The following is a 19,177-nucleotide window of genomic DNA, read 5'->3' on the forward strand; positions in this document are numbered from 1 at the left end:
ACAAATTATAATTAAAAGTTGAGATTTATTCATAATTTGGTCCCACAATAATAATATAAATCATTGATTTAAAATAAGTAATTTTATGATAACTTATACAATTTATTTCTTTTAATGCTTTGTTTTTGTTTTTGCATGACACTATAGTCTGATACAAATTATTTATGTTAGCAAGTGATTGTAATACTATTATCCTAATGATCTTTATAACTAACAATTTTTTTATGTATATCAAATTTTTATTGTGAAATTTTGTAGATTAATTATTGTTAACATCAACCAAAATGGCCCAACATCATGGCTTGCTGCTATTAAAATATAATTCAAGATTAGAATAATTTATATATCACACAAAATGTATATAGTTTATTTTTCCGTGCATCGCACGGGTTACCGCTAGTTTGTACAGGATTGCAATGTGCCATTTGTTGATTATGGAAAACGATTGAGGCCTCGAATTTGAGACCTCGAATGTGGCTCGAAAAAGAAAATTTTTTTTTTTTAAACTGTGTTGGTTTAGTTGTTTTTATTATTATTTTTATTTATTTGTTGGGTTGTGTTAGTTTGATTATTTTTATTTATTTATTTATTTGTTAAGCTTTTGTATTTTTTTTTTTTGTTTTGTTTAAAGGATGGTTATGTGTAGGGGTGGGTTTAAAGCTTAGGATTTAAGGTTTAGGTTTTTATTTTATCCGAGTCTTTCTAATTTGAAATAAAAATATTGTAAAGACTCGTACAAAACTGTGCCTCTGTTTGGCAAGATGGTTTTCAGGCTTTTTTGGCTATTTTAGCCACAAAAAATAAAATAGGCTATTTTAGCCATAACAAACAAAACATCACATCCAACCTATAATCATTACATTCTTCTCTCAAAAAAAAAGTCAAAAAAGTCAAAAAGCCAAAAAGCCCTTCCCAAACCAAGCTTTTTAGCCCAGGCTAAAATAGCCAAAAAAGCCAAAAAGTCAAAAAGTCAACCTACTTCCCAAACCAAGCCATATGGGTTGGATTGGGTTAGTTTGGTTGTTTTTATTTATTTATTTATTTATTTGTTGGGCTGTTGTAAATTTTTTTTTTTTTAGGATGATTATGTGTAGGGGTGGATTTAGAGTTTAGGATTAAGGTTTAGGTTTTTATTTCTTCTGAGTCTTTTTGATTTGAAATAAAAATATAGTAAGGACTCGTACAAAATTATATGGAATTAACAAATTTTAACCAGCAGTCTAACTGATCAGTCAATTTTATCACCCAATTAGTCTAACCCAACTGTGTCTTTTTATATTTGTTGGGCTATGTTGGTTTTTTTTTTTAATTTTATTTTATTTGTTGGGCTCTGTTGGTTTGATTTTTTTTTTATTAGGTTTTAGGATACACATAAAACCCTTTCAAAAAAAAAAAAAAAAAAAACAAAACAAAACCAAAAAAAAAAAAAAAAAAATCTTTTCGAGGCAAATTCGCGCCTCCCTTTCGAGGCCTTTAGCACGGTTGTTTTATTATTTTAAATCAAATGAGTGTTAATCGTAATAGTTTAATATTAAATTATATAATATAGTGGGTGTTTGGAAAATTGTTATTTTAGTAGGTTATTTTAATTTTTAACTATTTTAGTAGGCTAAAATTTTTGTATTTGAAAAGATAATTGAATTTTTTTTGTAGTTAGATGTGATATTTGTGAGAAAAAAAGTGAAATGATTATGGGTTTGATGTGACATTTTATTTTATTGACTATTTTAGCCTATTTTATTTTTTTGTGAATTTTAACAAAAAAAAGTCCTTCCCAAACACCCCATAATATACACACATAAAGAATTTTAATAAACATAATGATTAAATGATAAAATAGAGGCCTTGTTTGGAAAGTTAATTATTTTAGTTGGTTATTTGATTTTTTTGACTATTTTAACTTAGCTAAAATAGTTATATTTTTGAAGATATTTTTTTTTTAAAAATTAATTTGATAATTATGAGAGAAAAATAAAATAATTATGAATTAAAATAATTTATTTTATTTTTATTAGTAACTATTTTAATAATTTTTTTTAAAAAAAACTAAAAAAAGCAACTTGCGGGCAGAGTGGGTGAAAGGTGGGGCGGGAACATACGGGTGCGGACGGGTGCAATTGATATCAACAACAGTGGCAGGTACCAGGATCCGGCACAGTAATGTAAAAATTCCGTAAAACAAGTCTCAGCTTGAAGAGGCTCACTGTAAGACACTGGTCCTTCTGGTCCACCTTCTCTCTTCTCTCTCTCCGTCAGGGAGAAATCAAACCCAGAAACTACACTCAGATTCACTCACTCCATTTTTAACTCGAATTCAACCACCAACACATTCTCAGAAAAACTCCATAGATCTCCCACTCAAATTCAACTCACAAACCCTAACATCTGGGGTCTCCCTCTACCACAATGGACATACTATTCGCTCAGATCCAAGCCGACCTTCGCTCCAACGACGCTCTCCGCCAAACCGGCGCTCTCCTCCAAGCCCTCCAGCAATCCGCCGCCGGCCGCGACATCTCCGTCATCGCCAAATCCGCCGTCGAAGAGATCGTCGCCTCCCCTGCCTCCGCCATCTCCAAAAAGCTCGCCTTCGATCTCATCCGCTCCACCCGCCTCACCACCGACCTTTGGGAAATCGTCTGCACCGGCATCCACACCGATCTGGACTTCCCTGATCCCGACGTCACCGCCGCCGCCGTCTCCATCCTCGCCGCCATCCCCTCCTACCGCCTCGGCAAACTCATCGCCGATTGCAACAAAGAAATCTCCAACTGCTTCGATTCGCCGAGTGATAATTTGCGATTCTCAATCACGGAAACCCTAGGTTGCATTCTCGCCAGGGACGATCTCGTGACGCTGTGTGAGAATAATGTGAATTTGTTGGATAGAGTTTCGATTTGGTGGAGTAGGATCGGGCAGAACATGCTGGACCGATCTGATGCCGTGTCGAAGGTCGCGTTCGAGTCGGTGGGGAGGTTGTTTCAGGAATTCGAGTCGAAGAGAATGAGCCGGTTGGCTGGTGATAAGCTTGTTGATAGTGAGAATTCAGTTGCCATTCGATCGAATTGGGTTTCCTCCATGGTTGATTTGGTTTGGAGGAAGCGGAACGCATTAATGGCGAGGTCGTTGGTTTTACCCGTAGAGAGTTTCAGAGCAACTGTGTATCCACTCGTGTATGCAGTGAAGGCGGTGGCTTCGGGTTCTGTTGAGGTTATTCGGAAGCTTTCAAAGTCTTCTAAAAATGCTAACAGCAATACGTTGGACTCCGGAAATGCAGAGAGATTTGTGGGAGTTTCCGATGTGGTTTCGCATTTGGCACCGTTTTTGGCTTCGTCGTTAGAATCGGCATTGATTTTTGAGGTGGCAATAAACATGTTGTACTTAGCTGATGTTCCTGGAGGGAAGCCTGAGTGGGCTTCACAATCGATAATAGCAATTCTCACACTTTGGGACAGGCAAGAATTTTCTTCAGCTCGAGAAAGTATTGTTAGAGCTGTTGTTACGAATTTGCACCTTCTTGATCTTAGTATGCAGGTATGTGTCCGTAGTTCCCGCTTATTTATTTTTGTTAAACCGGAGAAGGACTATACATGGACAGCTTGTTTGCACTCCCGGAACTGTATGAATTGAATGAAACCTTTCAATGAAATGTTGGCAACTTAGGAAGTCAGTTTAATATCTCTATTATTTAGTCTGTTGTGTGTAAAGTTATAACTTGGTGCCCAAAAACTTAGTGGAACCAGTAAGTTGGTTCCTGAAGGTACGACTTGGTGCATGTGTTTGGCATTCACATTGTATTCTAAGGATTACAGTTATTTTATGGTTTGATATGTGTAAATTCTACTCTCATTCTGTCTGTAGAATTAATTTTGCTATGTTTCCTTGTTATTCATCTCATTCCTGAAGTGCTTGTTTAACTTCTGTTTTTTTGTATACTGTGGAAAAAGTACATATATAAATGTCAGAGAGCGCCTTTCACGTTTTATACTGCTATATATGGTTAAAAAATGGTTATGCGTTAAAATGGACGAAGTGATCCCTTCTTCATTGCTGCTATCCATTTGGAGACTTTTCAGATTTTGTAAATTGAGGATAAAATGGGCACTTGTACTGGTTTCTTTTCAGAGACTTTTCAGATTTTGTTTCTTTTTATATTAATGTGCAGGTTCGTGAACCCAGTTCCATCATAGTTTCTTTTTGTTTGATTGGAGGGGCATACTGCTATTCATCTAGGTGGTGAAACCATAACAGTAGAATACTCAGACAGCTTTGAGGTCTCCATTGATCGATTACAAAGGTTGCAAATAGTAGATGAGCTACTTGAACAGTATAAACTAGAACTTTATGCTTCACAAAAATGTTAGCGACTTCAAAGTGTTACACTTTTCTTACCATAAATTCTACCACCCAGTCCCCCCTCTATTCACTTACTAATTGCTAGATTTAGAAATAACTTGGTGTATGAATCAGTCTGTGTTGGTGTTTTATCTAAATTGAATTTTCGGCTTATTTAGGTGGTTTATTAGTTTAATCTATTTCTGTAGAATTACTTCTATTGTGGCTCCTTGTTACTCATTTGATATATGATATGAAGTGTTTCTTTCATTTTGTTTTTTCTGGGTACTGTGAAAGAAATGCAATTGCATCTGTTCAAAAGCAGTTATCTTGTATATTTTGCATTTGGTGTGTGGACCTTTATCTCTCTCTCTCTCTCTCTCTCTCTCTCTCTCTCTCTCTCTCAATTGTTTTAGAACAACTTTATCTAGCTTGATATTTTGGTGTTCCCAATATGCCATACCCCCTTCTCCGGAAGGGAAAAAATGGTGTCATTTTGAAGTTTAACTCATAATATATCATTTCCATTATCTTGTTAATTTTTTGGCATTAGCTTTATATGTTGGCAGTCCATTCTCTTACAATATTTATATGAATGCTGGGGTTATCTGGTACATTAAGTTTTTTCATCACCACGGAAGAAATAAAGGTTTTGACTGCTATTTTAGATGAAAAGAGGACTGAAGATGGTCTCTTAGCTTGTTTTTCTTATCAACGGTTGTGGTGTAATGACTATTAGGCATTGGATAATATGGAAATTTCTTGGTTTACATGTTTTATACAATGGTCATATGTTTTAAAGTATACATAAACATGTAGATTGATATACCAATTTTTTGCTTGCAGGTTTCTTTGTTTAAAAGGTTGCTTCTCATGGTGAGAAACTTGAGAGCAGAATCAGATCGCATGCATGCTTTAGCATGCATCTGTCGGACTGCTCTTTGTGTTGACCTTTTTGCGAAGGAAAGTGTCCGAAGAGGTCAAAAACCTCTTTCAGGAACCGATATTGCTTCACTTTTTGAGGATGCAAGGATAAAAGATGACCTCCTTACTTTAACAAGTAAAAGTTTATTCAGAGAAGAATTAGTTGCTACATTGGTTGAAAGCTGCTTCCAGTTGTCCTTACCATTGCCTGAACAAAAGAATTCAGGTATGGAGAGCAGAGTTATTGGGGCATTAGCATATGGAACTGGTTATGGAGCATTAAATTGGACAGAACCAGCTTTGGAAGTTGTGGAAGTGTGTAGGCCATGTGTTAAGTGGGATTGTGAGGGTCGAACATATGCCATTGATTGTTATTTGAAATTGTTGGTTAGGCTTTGTCACATTTATGATACCAGAGGAGGTGTCAAAAGAGTCAAAGATGGAGCCTCTCAGGATCAAATTCTGAATGAAACACGGTTACAGAACCTGCAACGTGAACTTGTGAAAGATCTATGCGAGGTTTGTAAGCTTTCAAAAATTATTTTCCACAATTGCTAAGGTTCTGAGCAATTTGTGACCTATGAAGTTTAGCACTTATGCATTTAGAAAATATGTTTGTTACTTTGAAATGATGACCAGATTAAAAAAAATACTCTTCTAATGTAGATCTTGAATTAGATAATGAGAAGGCAAGAGGCATAAAAGATGAGATACAAAAGGCATGAACAAAAATGTCAAAGGGATCTAGTATCCCTTTTATTTCTTGGTGCTATTTTTTGAAATTTGAATGACAGTGTTAGTTCTTGTTAGAATATGTGTTAGAATCTTCTTATTAGTTGTTTCCTTAGTTAGATTATTTGTATTTCCTTAGTCAGTGTAATTCCTTGATTAGTGCCTTTGGGCTCTCTTTGTAATTGTTGGCTGATTTATATAAATGGGGTGATATCAGTATCACTCTCAACATCGATTAAACCTCAAATCAAACATAGTATCAGAGCCTTAGGGTTCTAAACCTAGCACCCATCATCGTCTCATCATCACCCAATACCAATCAAAGAGCACCGACTACAACCTAATCAATTTCAATGTCTAATTATCTCCGATGACTCATTGTACCTATTTTTCGGCTGCTCCTCATGCCCTAGGAGGGATCGCGACACTCGCTAGAGTCCTTCTGATCTTCGTTGCTTGTCTCCTAGGTCTCTGGCTGGTTCGTGATTCACTCTAGGTCATCTGACTCTTCTTTGTGCTTCGACCCAGGTCAGGCTGGTTGTTGCGTGACATCGACTAGCTTGTCTGGTCACTCTCTCATCTTCATACAACTTTGATAGGTTAATATAGGAACCTATGGTCTGACTATTTTTTTTTTATTCTCATTCTCTTCAATACAACATTTTAGACTTGTGATTGGGTCACTAGGACTGCTATTTTGATTGAAGCTTTACCTTTTATTGTTTTATTTAATTTTTGGGGTGATAAATGGCTTCATTAATTTGAGTGTTATGCTCCCATTGTGATCTGTGTTTGAAATTGTTTGCTTATTCCATTCCCTCTTCCCATTATTGTGATTTGTGCTGTATTTTTTGGTTAAGTTGGTAGCATAGACATGGCTGACCCGTCTAGTGAATCCACTACTTCTCACCTAGCTAAAGGGGAGAATCTCAGTTCAGTTATGACTACTACTTCTGAGAACGCTAGCCTAAAAATCACCACCTCTTTGTTTAATGGTTAGAATTATCTTGCATGGTCTCAATGTCTGACACTTTTCCTGAAGAGTAGAGGGAAGATGGAATATATAGGTGGAAGAATTCAAGCACCTGATATTACTGATCCTGGCTATGATCAGTGGGAGATTACTTTGATCATGGGGTGCCTCATTCATTCCATGGTTCCGGAGATTGTGAAGGTTACTTATCTATAGAAACTGCCCAGGATGTTTGGGAGGCAGTCGCTGCTACATATTCTCACAAGGGAAATTTTTTTCAATCATTTAAGTTGCGTCGGTCTATTGAGCGCTCAGTTTAGGAGGAGTAGATAGTTCTTCAGTATTACACCTTTTTGACTAAGAATTGAAAACGCCTAGATCATCTCCTAGATTACAAGTCAGTTTGCACTATTGACTCAGTTGGTTACCGAAAGTTTCTTGCATAGGAGAGGGTTTTCAAGTTTTTAGAAGGCCTCAATGTGGAGTTTGATCGGATCCGGAGTCGTGTCCTTGGTATGGACATTCTTCCATTTCTTCAGGAGGCCTTTGCTTATGTCTAGAATGAAGAAAGTCATCGTTCTGTTCTGCTATGTTACCTCCGATTTCTACAAACTGTTCAACATTACTTTTTGCACCTTCTCGGGATGGGGCTGGTTTGCCACTTCCGTCTTCTCATCCTTCTGGGAAGGATAGTTTGTTCTGTGATTACTGTCGTTGGCCAAGGCATACCCGTGAGACTTGTTAGAAGCTTCATGGGACTCTATCAGGGGGCCGAAGAGATCGCTCTGGTCATAGAGGCGGTTGTTCTAGTCAGGCAAGAGGCCATGGATCCCACTCTCGGGCTCATCAGTCCAGTACTATAGAGATACATGATTCAACTCCGGTTAGGCAAGCGTCTGAAGGACTCTCTGGTATGTCGTCCTTTGAGTTTGAGGATACTCTGCGCACTTTGCTTGATCGCTGGTCTCCTGTTCTTCTAGGTGCATCTTCTTTGTTTGTTCGTTCAGGTAACTTAGCCTTATCTTCCAGTGCTTTCTTATCCCATAAAGCCTTGCCTTGGATTATTAATTCTGGTGCCTCAGATCATATGTCTAGGTCTTCTGATCTCTTCTTTGACAATACCCCAGCCTTCGGTCAAGATAAAGTTAGGATTGCAGATGGTATTATTTCCCTCATCTTCGGGAAGGTTTAATCCATGCCACTCCTTCCCTACCTTTGTCTTCTGTTTTACATGCTCCTAATTTTTCTGTTAACCTATTGTCATTGAGTCGCCTTACTCGAGATTTGAATTGTAGTGTAACTTTTTTTCATGATTCTTGTCTTTTTCAGGATCTTATCATGAAGAAGACGATTGGTAGTAGTAGAACAGAAAATGGTCTTTATATCTTAGATTAAATTGACCAGTGGGCTCATCATTCCATCCAGTTTCCATCCACCCCGGAAGATTTATAGCCATGGTATAGACGTCTAGGACATCCCTCTTTTTTGTTACTTAGACATTTATTTCCTTCTGTTTTTATTAAAAATAAAGTCTTCGAGTTTCATTGTGAGTCATGCCAACTTGGCAAACAACACCGAGCTTCTTTTGCTTTTAGTAATAATAAAAGTTCCATTATTTTTTCTTTTATTTGTTCGGATGTTTGGGGTCCCTCTCGTGTCATGTTTATGAAGGGTCATCGATGGTTTGTTACTTTTATAGATGATTGCTCTTATGCTACTTGGGTGTATCTCATGAAAGACAAAAGTGAGGTTTTTTCTGTGTTTCAAAACTTCCACAAGATGGTTAGTACTCAGTTTGGGGTGGTTGTCAAAATCCTGTGTTCTGATAATGGGGGTGAGTATCTTGATTTGGGGCTGGCTTAGTATTTTTCCACTCGTGGCATTATCCATCAAACATCTTGCACTACCACCCCTCAACAAAACGGGGTTCTCGAGCGCAAAAATCGTCATTTCCTTGATATGGCTCGCTGTATGTGTTTTTCTATGGGTGTCCCTCGCGCCTATTGGGCCAAAGCTGTTCTCACTGCTGCATATCTCATTACCCGTCTTCCTACACAAGTCTTACACAAAAAGGCCCCTCTTTAAGTTCTCTTAGGTTCTGAGTCTCTGTTTTCCATTCTTCTAAAAACCCTTGGTTGTATCTGCTTTGTTCACAATCATTCGCCTTCTCGGGGTAAGATGAATCCTTGTTCTCTCAAATGTGTGTTCTTGGGTTACTCCCCTACTCAAAAGGGGTACAAGTATTATCATCCTCCTTCTCGTAAATGGTTTGTGCCCATGTATTTCACATTTTTTGAGTCTCACTCCTATTTCTCCTCTCGTCTCACATCCCTGTCCTCTCTTCAGGGGGAGTCTTGGAGCGAAGAGAGTCTTGTTACTTCTATTATTCCTAGCTCAGTACTGGATGTATCTCATGAAAGACAAAAGTGAGGTTTTTTCTATGTTTCAAAACTTCCACAAGATGGTTAGTACTCAGTTTGGGGCTGTTGTTAAAATCCTGCGTTCTGATAATGGGGGTGAGTATCTTTATTCAGGACTGGCTTAGTCTTTTTCCACTCGTGGCATTATCTGTCAAACATCTTGCACTACCACCCCTCAACAGAACGGGGTTGCCAAGCGCAAAAATCATCATTTCCGTGATATGGCTCGCTCTATGTGTTTTTTTATGGGTGTCCCTCGCGCCTATTGGGCCAAGGCTATTCTCACTGTTGCATATCTCATTAACCGTCTTCCTACACAAGTCTTACACAAAAGGGCCCCTCTTCAAGTTTTCTTAGGTTCTGAGTCTCTATTTTCCATTCCTCCTAAAACCTTTGGTTGTATCTACTTTGTTCACAATCATTCACCTTCTCAGGATAAGATGAATCCTCGTTCTCTCAAATGTGTGTTCTTGGGTTACTCCCCTACTCAAAAGGGTTATAAGGGTTATTATCCTCCCTCTTGTAAATGGTTTGTGTCCATGGATGTCATATTTTTTGAGTCTCACTCCTACTTCTCCTCTCGTCTCACATCCCCGTCCTCTCTTCAGGGGGAGTCTTGGAGTGAAGAGAGTCCTGTTACTTCTATTGTTCCTAGCTCAGTACTGTCATCAGAGGTGACTGTTATTCCTGGTTCAATACCACCTCCAGTGGTATCTATTATTAGGAATACAGAATCCGATGTTGCCAAGCACAAAGAAGGGCAGGTCTATGTAAGGGACAAGGAAAGGCTACAAGTTGCTTGGATACCTGAGACCATTTATGATCAATCACTGCCATCTTCTTCTCTTGATGAAGGTCCAGGTAACCTGAAACTCCTGATATTGCTACCTTTGAGCCTAGTGATCTTGATATACCTATTGCCAAGAGAAAGGGTGTGAGATCTTGCACTCATCATTCTATATCTAACTTTGTGTCTTATTCTCGTTTGTCCTTTTCATATAAAGCCTTTGTGTCAAAAAATTTCTCTATTAGTATACATAATCATTTTCAGGATGCTCTTACTACTCCTGAGTGGAAACTAGCCATGGTGGGAGAAATGAAAGCACTTCATAAGAATGACAGGTAAATGAACTGTGGGATGCAAATGGGTATATACTATGAAGCACAAGACGGATGGTTCAATTGAGGCCCGGCTTGTGGCAAAAGGTTTTATTCAGACCTATGGGGTGGACTACTAAGAGACATTTGCTCCAGTTGCGAAGATGAATTCAATCAGAGTACTCATCTCTCTAGCGGCTAATCTGGATTGACCACTTCATCAGTTTGATGTGAAGAATGCTTTCCTACATGGTGACCTAGAAGAGGTGTATATGGATATTCTTCTTGATTTTGAAACTGTTCAAACTAAGGGTAAGGTGTGTTGACTTCAAAAGCCATTATATCGCCTCAAATAGTCTCCTAGGACTTGGTTTGAGAGGTTTACCTAGGAGATGCTAAAATATAGTTTCAAACAGAGTCAGGCTGATCATACTCTGTTTGTTAAACATTTCTCTCACAGCTCTCATTGTGAATGTAGATGATATAGTTCTTACAGAAGATGATGTTGAGGAAATCCCTTTGTTGAAGAAGTATTTGGCAAGTGAGTTTGAAATCAAAGACTTGGGGAATTTGAAATACTTTCTGGGGATTGAAGTGGCGAGGTCCAAAGATGGAATTTTCATCCGTTAGAGAAAATATGTTCTCGACCTGTTAAAGGAAACCGGGATGCTTGGAAGCAAAGCCTGTGATACACTACTATAGCCTAATTAGAAACTTTGTGATGATAGTGGGGGAGCAATTTTTGACAGGGGGAGTTATCAGAGATTAGTGGATAAGTTCATTTGCTTATCCCATTCTTGTCCTGATATTGCTATTGTTGTGAGTGTAGTTAGCCAGTTTATGCACATTTCTCAAGGCACACTTGGCGGCAGTCTATGAAGCACGGACACATGATACGATACGAACACTGGGACACGCAAAATTTCAAAAAATAGGGAACACAACACGTAGGGATATGTTAAATATATATAATTAAATTTATTTATTATATGTCATAAAATTATTAAAAAAAAAATAATTAAAAGATAATAAAAAATACAAAATAATACTATTAAAATTATAAAAAATAAACATTTAGAAATACAAATAACATAAAATTGCATTCCATCAATATATATATATTTTTTACTTTATAAAGGTTCAAAATAGAAGAGAGAGACAGCTGATGACTGACCATATAAAAAAAAAAAAAAAGAAAAAAAAAAGAAGCTCAAATCAAATCAGAGGAGGAGAGAGAGAGAGAGCGACTGAGAGAGAGAGACTGAGACAGAGAGAGAAGATCGAAGATCGAAGAAGAAGAAGAAGATCGAAGAAGAAGAAGAATGAAGAAGAGCAGCGAAGTGTACCTTAGATAACTGCAACAGCAACGAGCGACGACCACCGACGAGCGACGAAAGACCACCGACGACCAGGTTTCTCTTTGTTCTCTCTTTTTCTTCTGTTTTCTCTCTCGATTTAGGATTAGATATTGTTTGGTTTTTGTTTTTAACAAATTGACCTCCACAGAAGTTTCATAAATTATGAAATTGACTTCGATTGTGTTCGCTATGTGTCCACTATGTGTTCGATTGCCAAAAAATTAAAAAAAAATTCGGATACTCTCTACTGCGCGTTGGACATGTGTCCATCGTGTGTCCGACGCGTGTCCGAGCCCAACATTGATACGCAGGCCTTGGAGAGGTGTTTGTGCTTCATAAGCAGCAGTTATCAAAATTTTGAGGTACTTGAAAGCTTCTCCTGGAAAGGGTCTTTATTTTTCAAAACATGATCACCGTAGTGTGGAAGCTTATACAGATGCTGATTGGGCAGGATCAGTCACTGATAGAAGTCCACGTCAGGGGATTGTACCTTTGTTGGAGGAAATTTGGTTACTTAGAGAAGTAAGAAACAAAATGTGGTGGCTCGGTCTAGCGCAGAAGCTGAGTTTAGAGCTATGACATAAGGTATGTATGAGCTCTTGTGGATCAAGTTGTTGTTGCATGATCTAGGAATGGAACAGAAAGACTCTATGCGACTATATTGTGATAATAAAGCTGCTATCAACATAGCTCACAATCCGGTTCAACATGACAGAATAAAGCATGTGGAGGTTGATTGTCACTTTATCAAAAAGAAGGTCACTAGTGACGCAATTTGTAATCCATTCGTGCAGTCTGGTGAGAAACTTGCAGATATCCTCATTAAGGGAGTTGGGAGTAAACCATTTCATGATATCCTTGGCAAGCTGGGCATGAGAGATATCTTCACACTAGCTTGAGGGGGAGTGTTAGAATATGTGTTAGAATCTTCTTATTATTTGTTTCCTTAGTTAGATTATTCTATATTTCCTTAATCAGTGTAATTCCTTGATTAGTGCGTTTGGGCTCTCTTTGTAACTGTTGATTGATTTATATAAAGGGAGTGATATCAGTATCACTCTCAACATCGATTAAACCTCAAATCAAACAGTTGTCCATGTTTAACTATTGCTGAGGTGAAGAGTCAGATTATACCAGGTTAGGCTATATAGATGCTTATCCCCGAGTCTCTATTGAGTAGTTTCATCATACAATTACTTTCATATTCTTGGAGTAAAGAACGGAATTCTATGGTACCAATCTTCTCAAATCAATATTTCTCTACCTTTTATTTTATTTTGAGTTATTTTTTTGTTTCTTTATTTGCACTCACTCTCCTTTTTTTTTAATTTTTTTTTATTTTAACTATCCATATCCGAGGTATTGATCTATTGTTTTAATTGCCATTTTCTGTACCATAAATATCTAGTATTTTCCATGATACCTAGTTATTTAACATTTTGGCTTGTTTCTCAGGTGAATACCCCTAGAATTTGTGCTCGCCTTATTTGGGCTATTTCAGAACACATTGATTTAGAAGGTTTGGACCCTCTCCTTGCGGATGATCCTGAGGACCCCCTGAACATTATTATATCAAATATCCACAAAGTTTTGTTCAACATAGACGCATCTGCAACTTCAACAAATAGACTTCAGGATGTTCAGGCAGTTCTTCTGTGTGCTCAGCGTTTGGGTTCACGTCATGCTAGGGCAGGGCAGTTACTGACCAAAGAACTGGAAGAGTTTAGAGGCAATGGCTTAGCTGATTCTGTCAACAAGCATCAGTGTCGTTTAATATTGCAGAGAATTAAATATGTTGCAAGTCACCCGGATGGGAAGTAAGTATCATTTGTATAATTGGTTATCTATTTTTAGTTTTCTAATTTTCGTTATGGAGGCTGGATAAAATCTGAATGGGATTATGTAAGATAGTGCAGGCTGTTAGTGGAAGAACACAGTGTGGATTATATGTAGTATATTGATCTTCATTCTATATTTCCGCTAAACATGTATCTTATGCATAGACAAAAGCATATGAAAAATGTGTTAGAAAATAGCTGTTGGACAGAACATCGCAATGTGTGGGTTGCCTGAACCATTTTTGTTTTAGCATGAATAACTTGTATGTTTTCATCCATAAAAATGTGTTACTGAAATTTGCTTTTGCCTTTGTGTTGGATTGGGCTGGGTCTTGCTTAAACCAATTCTTGCAATTTGAGTGGGCATTTTGAAGTTCAACCGAAATCCTATCCTAAGTTAAATACCCCACCGCCTTTTTTCTTCTTATTCTTTCTGATGAGGATATCTTCAACCATACTTGAGTCTAATCGCCTACCGTGTAACTGGCCCAAACAAACATGCAGGGCAAACCTGGGAGTCAGACATATTTTCCTTGCATCTTGTATGTTCTGCTCTTGGAAGATTTGTGTATGGTCATAAAATTTCTCCCTTTTAAGGACATTTTGGTTCTGTAGGTGATTAAAAGCCATTTCTATTGTCTACTTTGATATTTAAACCTTGGGTGCCGTTTGGTAACGCTTACGTTTTCAGTTTTCTGTTTATATTTACAAAAATTTAAAAAACTCAAATAAAAACTTGTTTGGTAAAATTTTTGATTTATAATTCAGTGGTCTTAGTTTATAAATTTGGCCAAAAAACGAAAACACAAAAAATGTGTTTTTATTTTGAGTTTTCAGTTTTTTTTTTTTTACCACCCAACACTAGCCACCACCCGCCACCATTTTCCACCGCTGTCTTCTGCTACCACCACCCACCCCCACCACCACCACCACCACCACCACCACCACCACCACCTGCCACTACCCACCTGTCACCCACTCGCCGCCACCACCCACTTGCCATCCACCCACCACCACCCACCACCCGTCACTACCATCCACCACCCGCCACCTACTTCCCACCACTACTCACCAGCCACCTGCCACCACTATCCACCACCAGCCACTCACCACCACCACCACCACCACCACCACCAGCCACCTGTCACTCACCCACCCACCCACCACCACCACCACTACCACCACTATTACACACCACCCACCTGCCACCACCACCCACTCGCTACAACCTACCACCCGCCACCACCACCCACTCGCTACAACCTACCACCCGCCACCGTCACCCACCCACCCGCCCCCCACCACTACCACCCGCTATCCGCCACCCACTTGCTACCACCACCCGCCGCCACCACCACCACCCACCCGCCACTACTCACCACTCACCACCACCACCCACCCGTCACCACTCACCACTCACCACCACCTGCCACCACCACCCGCCACCATCACCACCCGTCACCATCACCCACCCACCCACCCACCGCCACCACCCGCCATCCGCCACCACCACCGCCACCACCACCGCCCACTCGCTACCAACCACCACCAGCCACCGTCACCCACCCATCCATCCCCACCACCCACCCACCCACCACCACCACCCACCCACCCACCCACCACCACCCGCCATCCGCCACCCACCTGCCACCACTACCCACCACCCGCCACCCCCACCACCCACTCGCCACTGTCACCCACCCATCCACCCCCACCACCCGCCACCCACCCGCCACCCGCCACCACCCACTCGCTACCACCCACCACTCGTCACCGTCACCCACCCACCGCCACCTACCCGCCATCCACCACCCATTACCCTCCACCACCACCGCCACCACCCACTCGCTACCAACCACCACCCGCCACCGTCACCCACCCATCCACCCCCACCACCCGCTACCCATCACCCACCGTCACCACTTTCCACCACCGTCTTCCGCCGCCACTTGCAATTTCTCACTCTTTTTTATATTGTTAAAATTTTTTAAGCATTTTGTCAATTACCAAACGCGTTTGTAGTCTATGTTTTTCTAAAAATAAATAAAAAATAAACAAAAATCAATTTATAAAATTTTTATAAATATAAACTGAAAACGTAAACGTTACCAAACACACCCTTTGCATTTACTAATTAGGTGGTAACTTTGCCATTTATGTGCATAAATAGTTGCATCATGTTTCTCTTTCAGGTGGGCTGGGGTTAGTGAGGCCAGAGGAGATTACCCATTTAGCCACCACAAATTAACTGTTCAATTTTATGAAGCATCTGCAGCGCAGGACCGAAAATTGGAAGGGTTAGTTCACAAGGCTATTTTAGAACTTTGGAGGCCCGACCCTAGTGAATTAACTCTTTTGTTGTCAAAAGGATTTGATTCCAAGTTACTTAAGGTTCCACCAAGTGCATATACTTTGACTGGTAGTAGTGATCCTTGTTATGTTGAAGCTTATCATTTGACAGACTCGAGTGATGGGAGGATTACTCTGCACTTGAAGGTAAAAGCTCTTCTCTTCATTATAATACTATTGGTGATTTAACAATGAGAACAGATTTAGGATATCTCCGAATGCTGCTTTACAAGTCAATTAATCTAGAGTGTCTTTTCCCAAAAATATTTGGGGTTTGTTCTCCCCATAAAACAATTGTCAGGCAAACCAACCAGTTTTTGTTTCAATCACCTCTAATTTTTCTAAGTTTGCATGATTTCCTTTTAATTTCTGTTATTTAAAAGCTGATTTGCTATATAATGAAAAATTGTCAGAGTGTTTTTGATAAGCTTCTCATCATGCTGACCATTAGGTTATTTGCAGGTTTTAAATTTGACTGAAATTGAACTCAACAGGGTGGATATCCGGGTTGGGCTATCTGGAGCGTTATACTTCATGGATGGATCTCCTCAAGCGGTGCGACAGTTGCGGGATCTTAATTCACAGGTTGCTTTTGAAACATTGTTTGGGACATGGCTTTCCTGCTTTTTCTACGCACCTTGTTATTTTGTTCTAATGTGTTTTGTTGCTATTTGTTGGATGATGAATTATTTTTCTTCTTGAGAAACATGCAATCTGACTTTTAATTGTCACTTTTGAATGTTACAATTGTTAGTTTTACCGATGGCTGGATTAATGGTTTCAAGAGTTCACATAGGCTGTATATGTTTTCTGGAGAGGATCTAAACCAGATTAGAAGAGTAGTATGAAGATATGAGATAGATGAAAAAATAATTTTGATTCCAGCATTTGGCTGATTTTGACTTCATGAAAAAAAATCTGACATCATTGTGTTTGGATTGTAATTTTTCTCCAATTTCTTATCACCAGATCCATCCCTCCTTCCCTCCCTCCCTCCCCCTCCTTGGGTAGGATAAAATTATCTAATATATACAGGCTAAACAATTCATTTTACTTGATCCGATTGTGTGCCATCAGAATTACATCCGAGCCTGGGAAATAACACGGATACTTGTTACCCAACCTGTGATTTATACAGACACAGGTTGAGTTCTGTAACCTTCCAGGTTCATATCATATGAACAAGATTTGATGATTTTCACTTCAAAATATGAGTTAATTTGGGGAGCAATCATTGGGTTGTTTCTGCATTTTAGTCTCTTGGAACAAGCTTCCCCTTCTTGTCGTGCATTTCCAAATATGAAAAGTTTAGTTATTAATTTACTTGATTGGATTGTTTGTACATTTCCAAATATGAAAAGTTTAGTTATTAATTTACTTGATTGGATTGTTTGTAGGATCCAGTACTGTGCAGTGTGACTGTTGGTGTCTCCCATTTTGAGAGGTGTGCCCTATGGGTTCAAGTCTTGTACTACCCTTTTTATGGAAGTGCTCCCGGAGATTATGAAGGAGACTACGCAGACGAAGATCCACAGATCATGAGACAAAAAAGAAGCATGAGACCAGAAACAGGAGAACCTGTGATTTTGAGATGTCAGCCATACAAGCTTCCACTGACTGAGCTTCTTCTGCCACATAAAATCTCACCTGTCGAATATTTCCGCCTATGGCCTAGTTTACCTGCTATAGTGGAGTACATTGGTACGTACACATATGAAGGTAGTGGGTTTAAGGCCACTGCTGCACAGCAATATGGGTCTTCTCCTTTTCTAAGTGGACTGAAATCTTTGTCTTCCAAGCCCTTTCATAGAGTTTGCTCGCACATCATCAGAACAGTTGCTGGGTTTCAGGCAAGTCCTACTGCCCTTTCTTGACGTTTCAACTTTTCTCATTTTATGTTTGACCTGCATGTGATTTTCCAGTTAAAACCTCCTTCATGCTCTTCAGTTCCCATTTCTTTACTTTTCTGGGTAAATGGAACTCTAGTGTTAGCTTGTTTTTGCCAGAAACTCGTGTTTGCATAATATGTTGTGTATGCTTTTTATTCTTGAAGTAAGAGTTATTTTCTTGCTTAGGGGGACAGTGTAATTACTGACAAATTCAGAGTTACTGTTTGGCAATGATATTTACACATTGATTTTAATTTACTTTGGGTCGTGAACAGCTTTGCCTTGCTGCGAAAACTTGGTATGGAGGATTTGTGGGCATGATGATTTTTGGTGCCAGTGAAGTGAGCAGAAATGTGGACTTGGGTGACGAGACAACCACCATGATATGTAAATTTGTGGTCCGTGCTTCGGATTCATCGATCACGAAGGAGATTGGATCGGATCTACAGGCTTGGTTGGACGATCTCACGGATGGGGGCGTAGAGTACATGCCTGAAGATGAAGTTAAGGTAGCTGCTGCCGAGAGGCTACGGATCTCAATGGAACGAATAGCCTTACTAAAGGCAGCCCAACCGCCTCCCAAGATTCCAAAATCTGATGATGAAGAAGAAGAGGATGAGGAAGATGAGGATAAAAAGAAGAAAAAGAAGGAAGATGGCGGGGAGGATGGCAAGACCAAGGGACCTTCGACTCTGTCAAAGTTAACTGCTGACGAGGTTGAGCATATCGCTCTCCAGGCAGCAGTACTACAGGAATGGCACATGCTTTGTAAAGATAGAAGCAACAAAGTCAATTAGCTTAAATTGTTTGCTTTTTTGGTTCAATCCAAAGTTTTCTTTGTAATCTTTGTATTTGTATGTTTTTTTCACTTTGGTTGATCTTGATGAATGGTTAGATGGCGAAATCTGACTATAGAGTGAGTGCTTTACAGTTTTTTTTGGTTTTGTTTTTTCATTCTTCTCTCTCAATGTGTAATTTGTTTTTCTTTTTTCTTTTGACATGTAAATCTACCAGCTAGCCATTGTCTGTTGTTCTTAAAGATTGAGACATGTTATGCGGTTACAGATCTCAATGGCTGATTGATTTCTGCTGGCAAACTTGAGTCTTGTAGGCACATTGATTGATTGTGGTATAAATTTAGAAAACAGTTCCAATCGGTAAAAGCTATGATGTTCTTTTCATTTGTCAATAGCATTCTTTTGATTTGTTGCCCAGAAAAGATTAGCATAACGAATTTTCATGTTCTTCAACTTTGGATAAT

At 39.2% G+C, this 19,177-nt stretch overlaps 1 protein-coding gene across 1 annotated transcript; it reads left to right on the forward strand.

Annotated features, from left to right (window-relative positions):
• Positions 1-2,080: 2,080 nt before the first annotated feature.
• TPLATE (ARM repeat superfamily protein) lies at positions 2,081-19,079 on the forward strand. Its single transcript, XM_028195433.2, has 7 exons — positions 2,081-3,534; positions 5,182-5,778; positions 13,296-13,657; positions 15,871-16,174; positions 16,490-16,612; positions 17,425-17,877; positions 18,192-19,079. Exons 1-7 carry the CDS (start codon positions 2,407-2,409, stop codon positions 18,711-18,713), a joined length of 3,489 nt encoding a protein of 1,162 aa, XP_028051234.2. The 5' UTR covers positions 2,081-2,406; the 3' UTR covers positions 18,714-19,079.
• The last annotated feature ends 98 nt before the right edge of the window (positions 19,080-19,177 follow it).

This window comes from Camellia sinensis, chromosome 1, assembly GCF_055761805.1.
Source record: "Camellia sinensis isolate YWXY chromosome 1, ASM5576180v1, whole genome shotgun sequence".
NCBI lineage: Eukaryota > Viridiplantae > Streptophyta > Magnoliopsida > Ericales > Theaceae > Camellia > Camellia sinensis.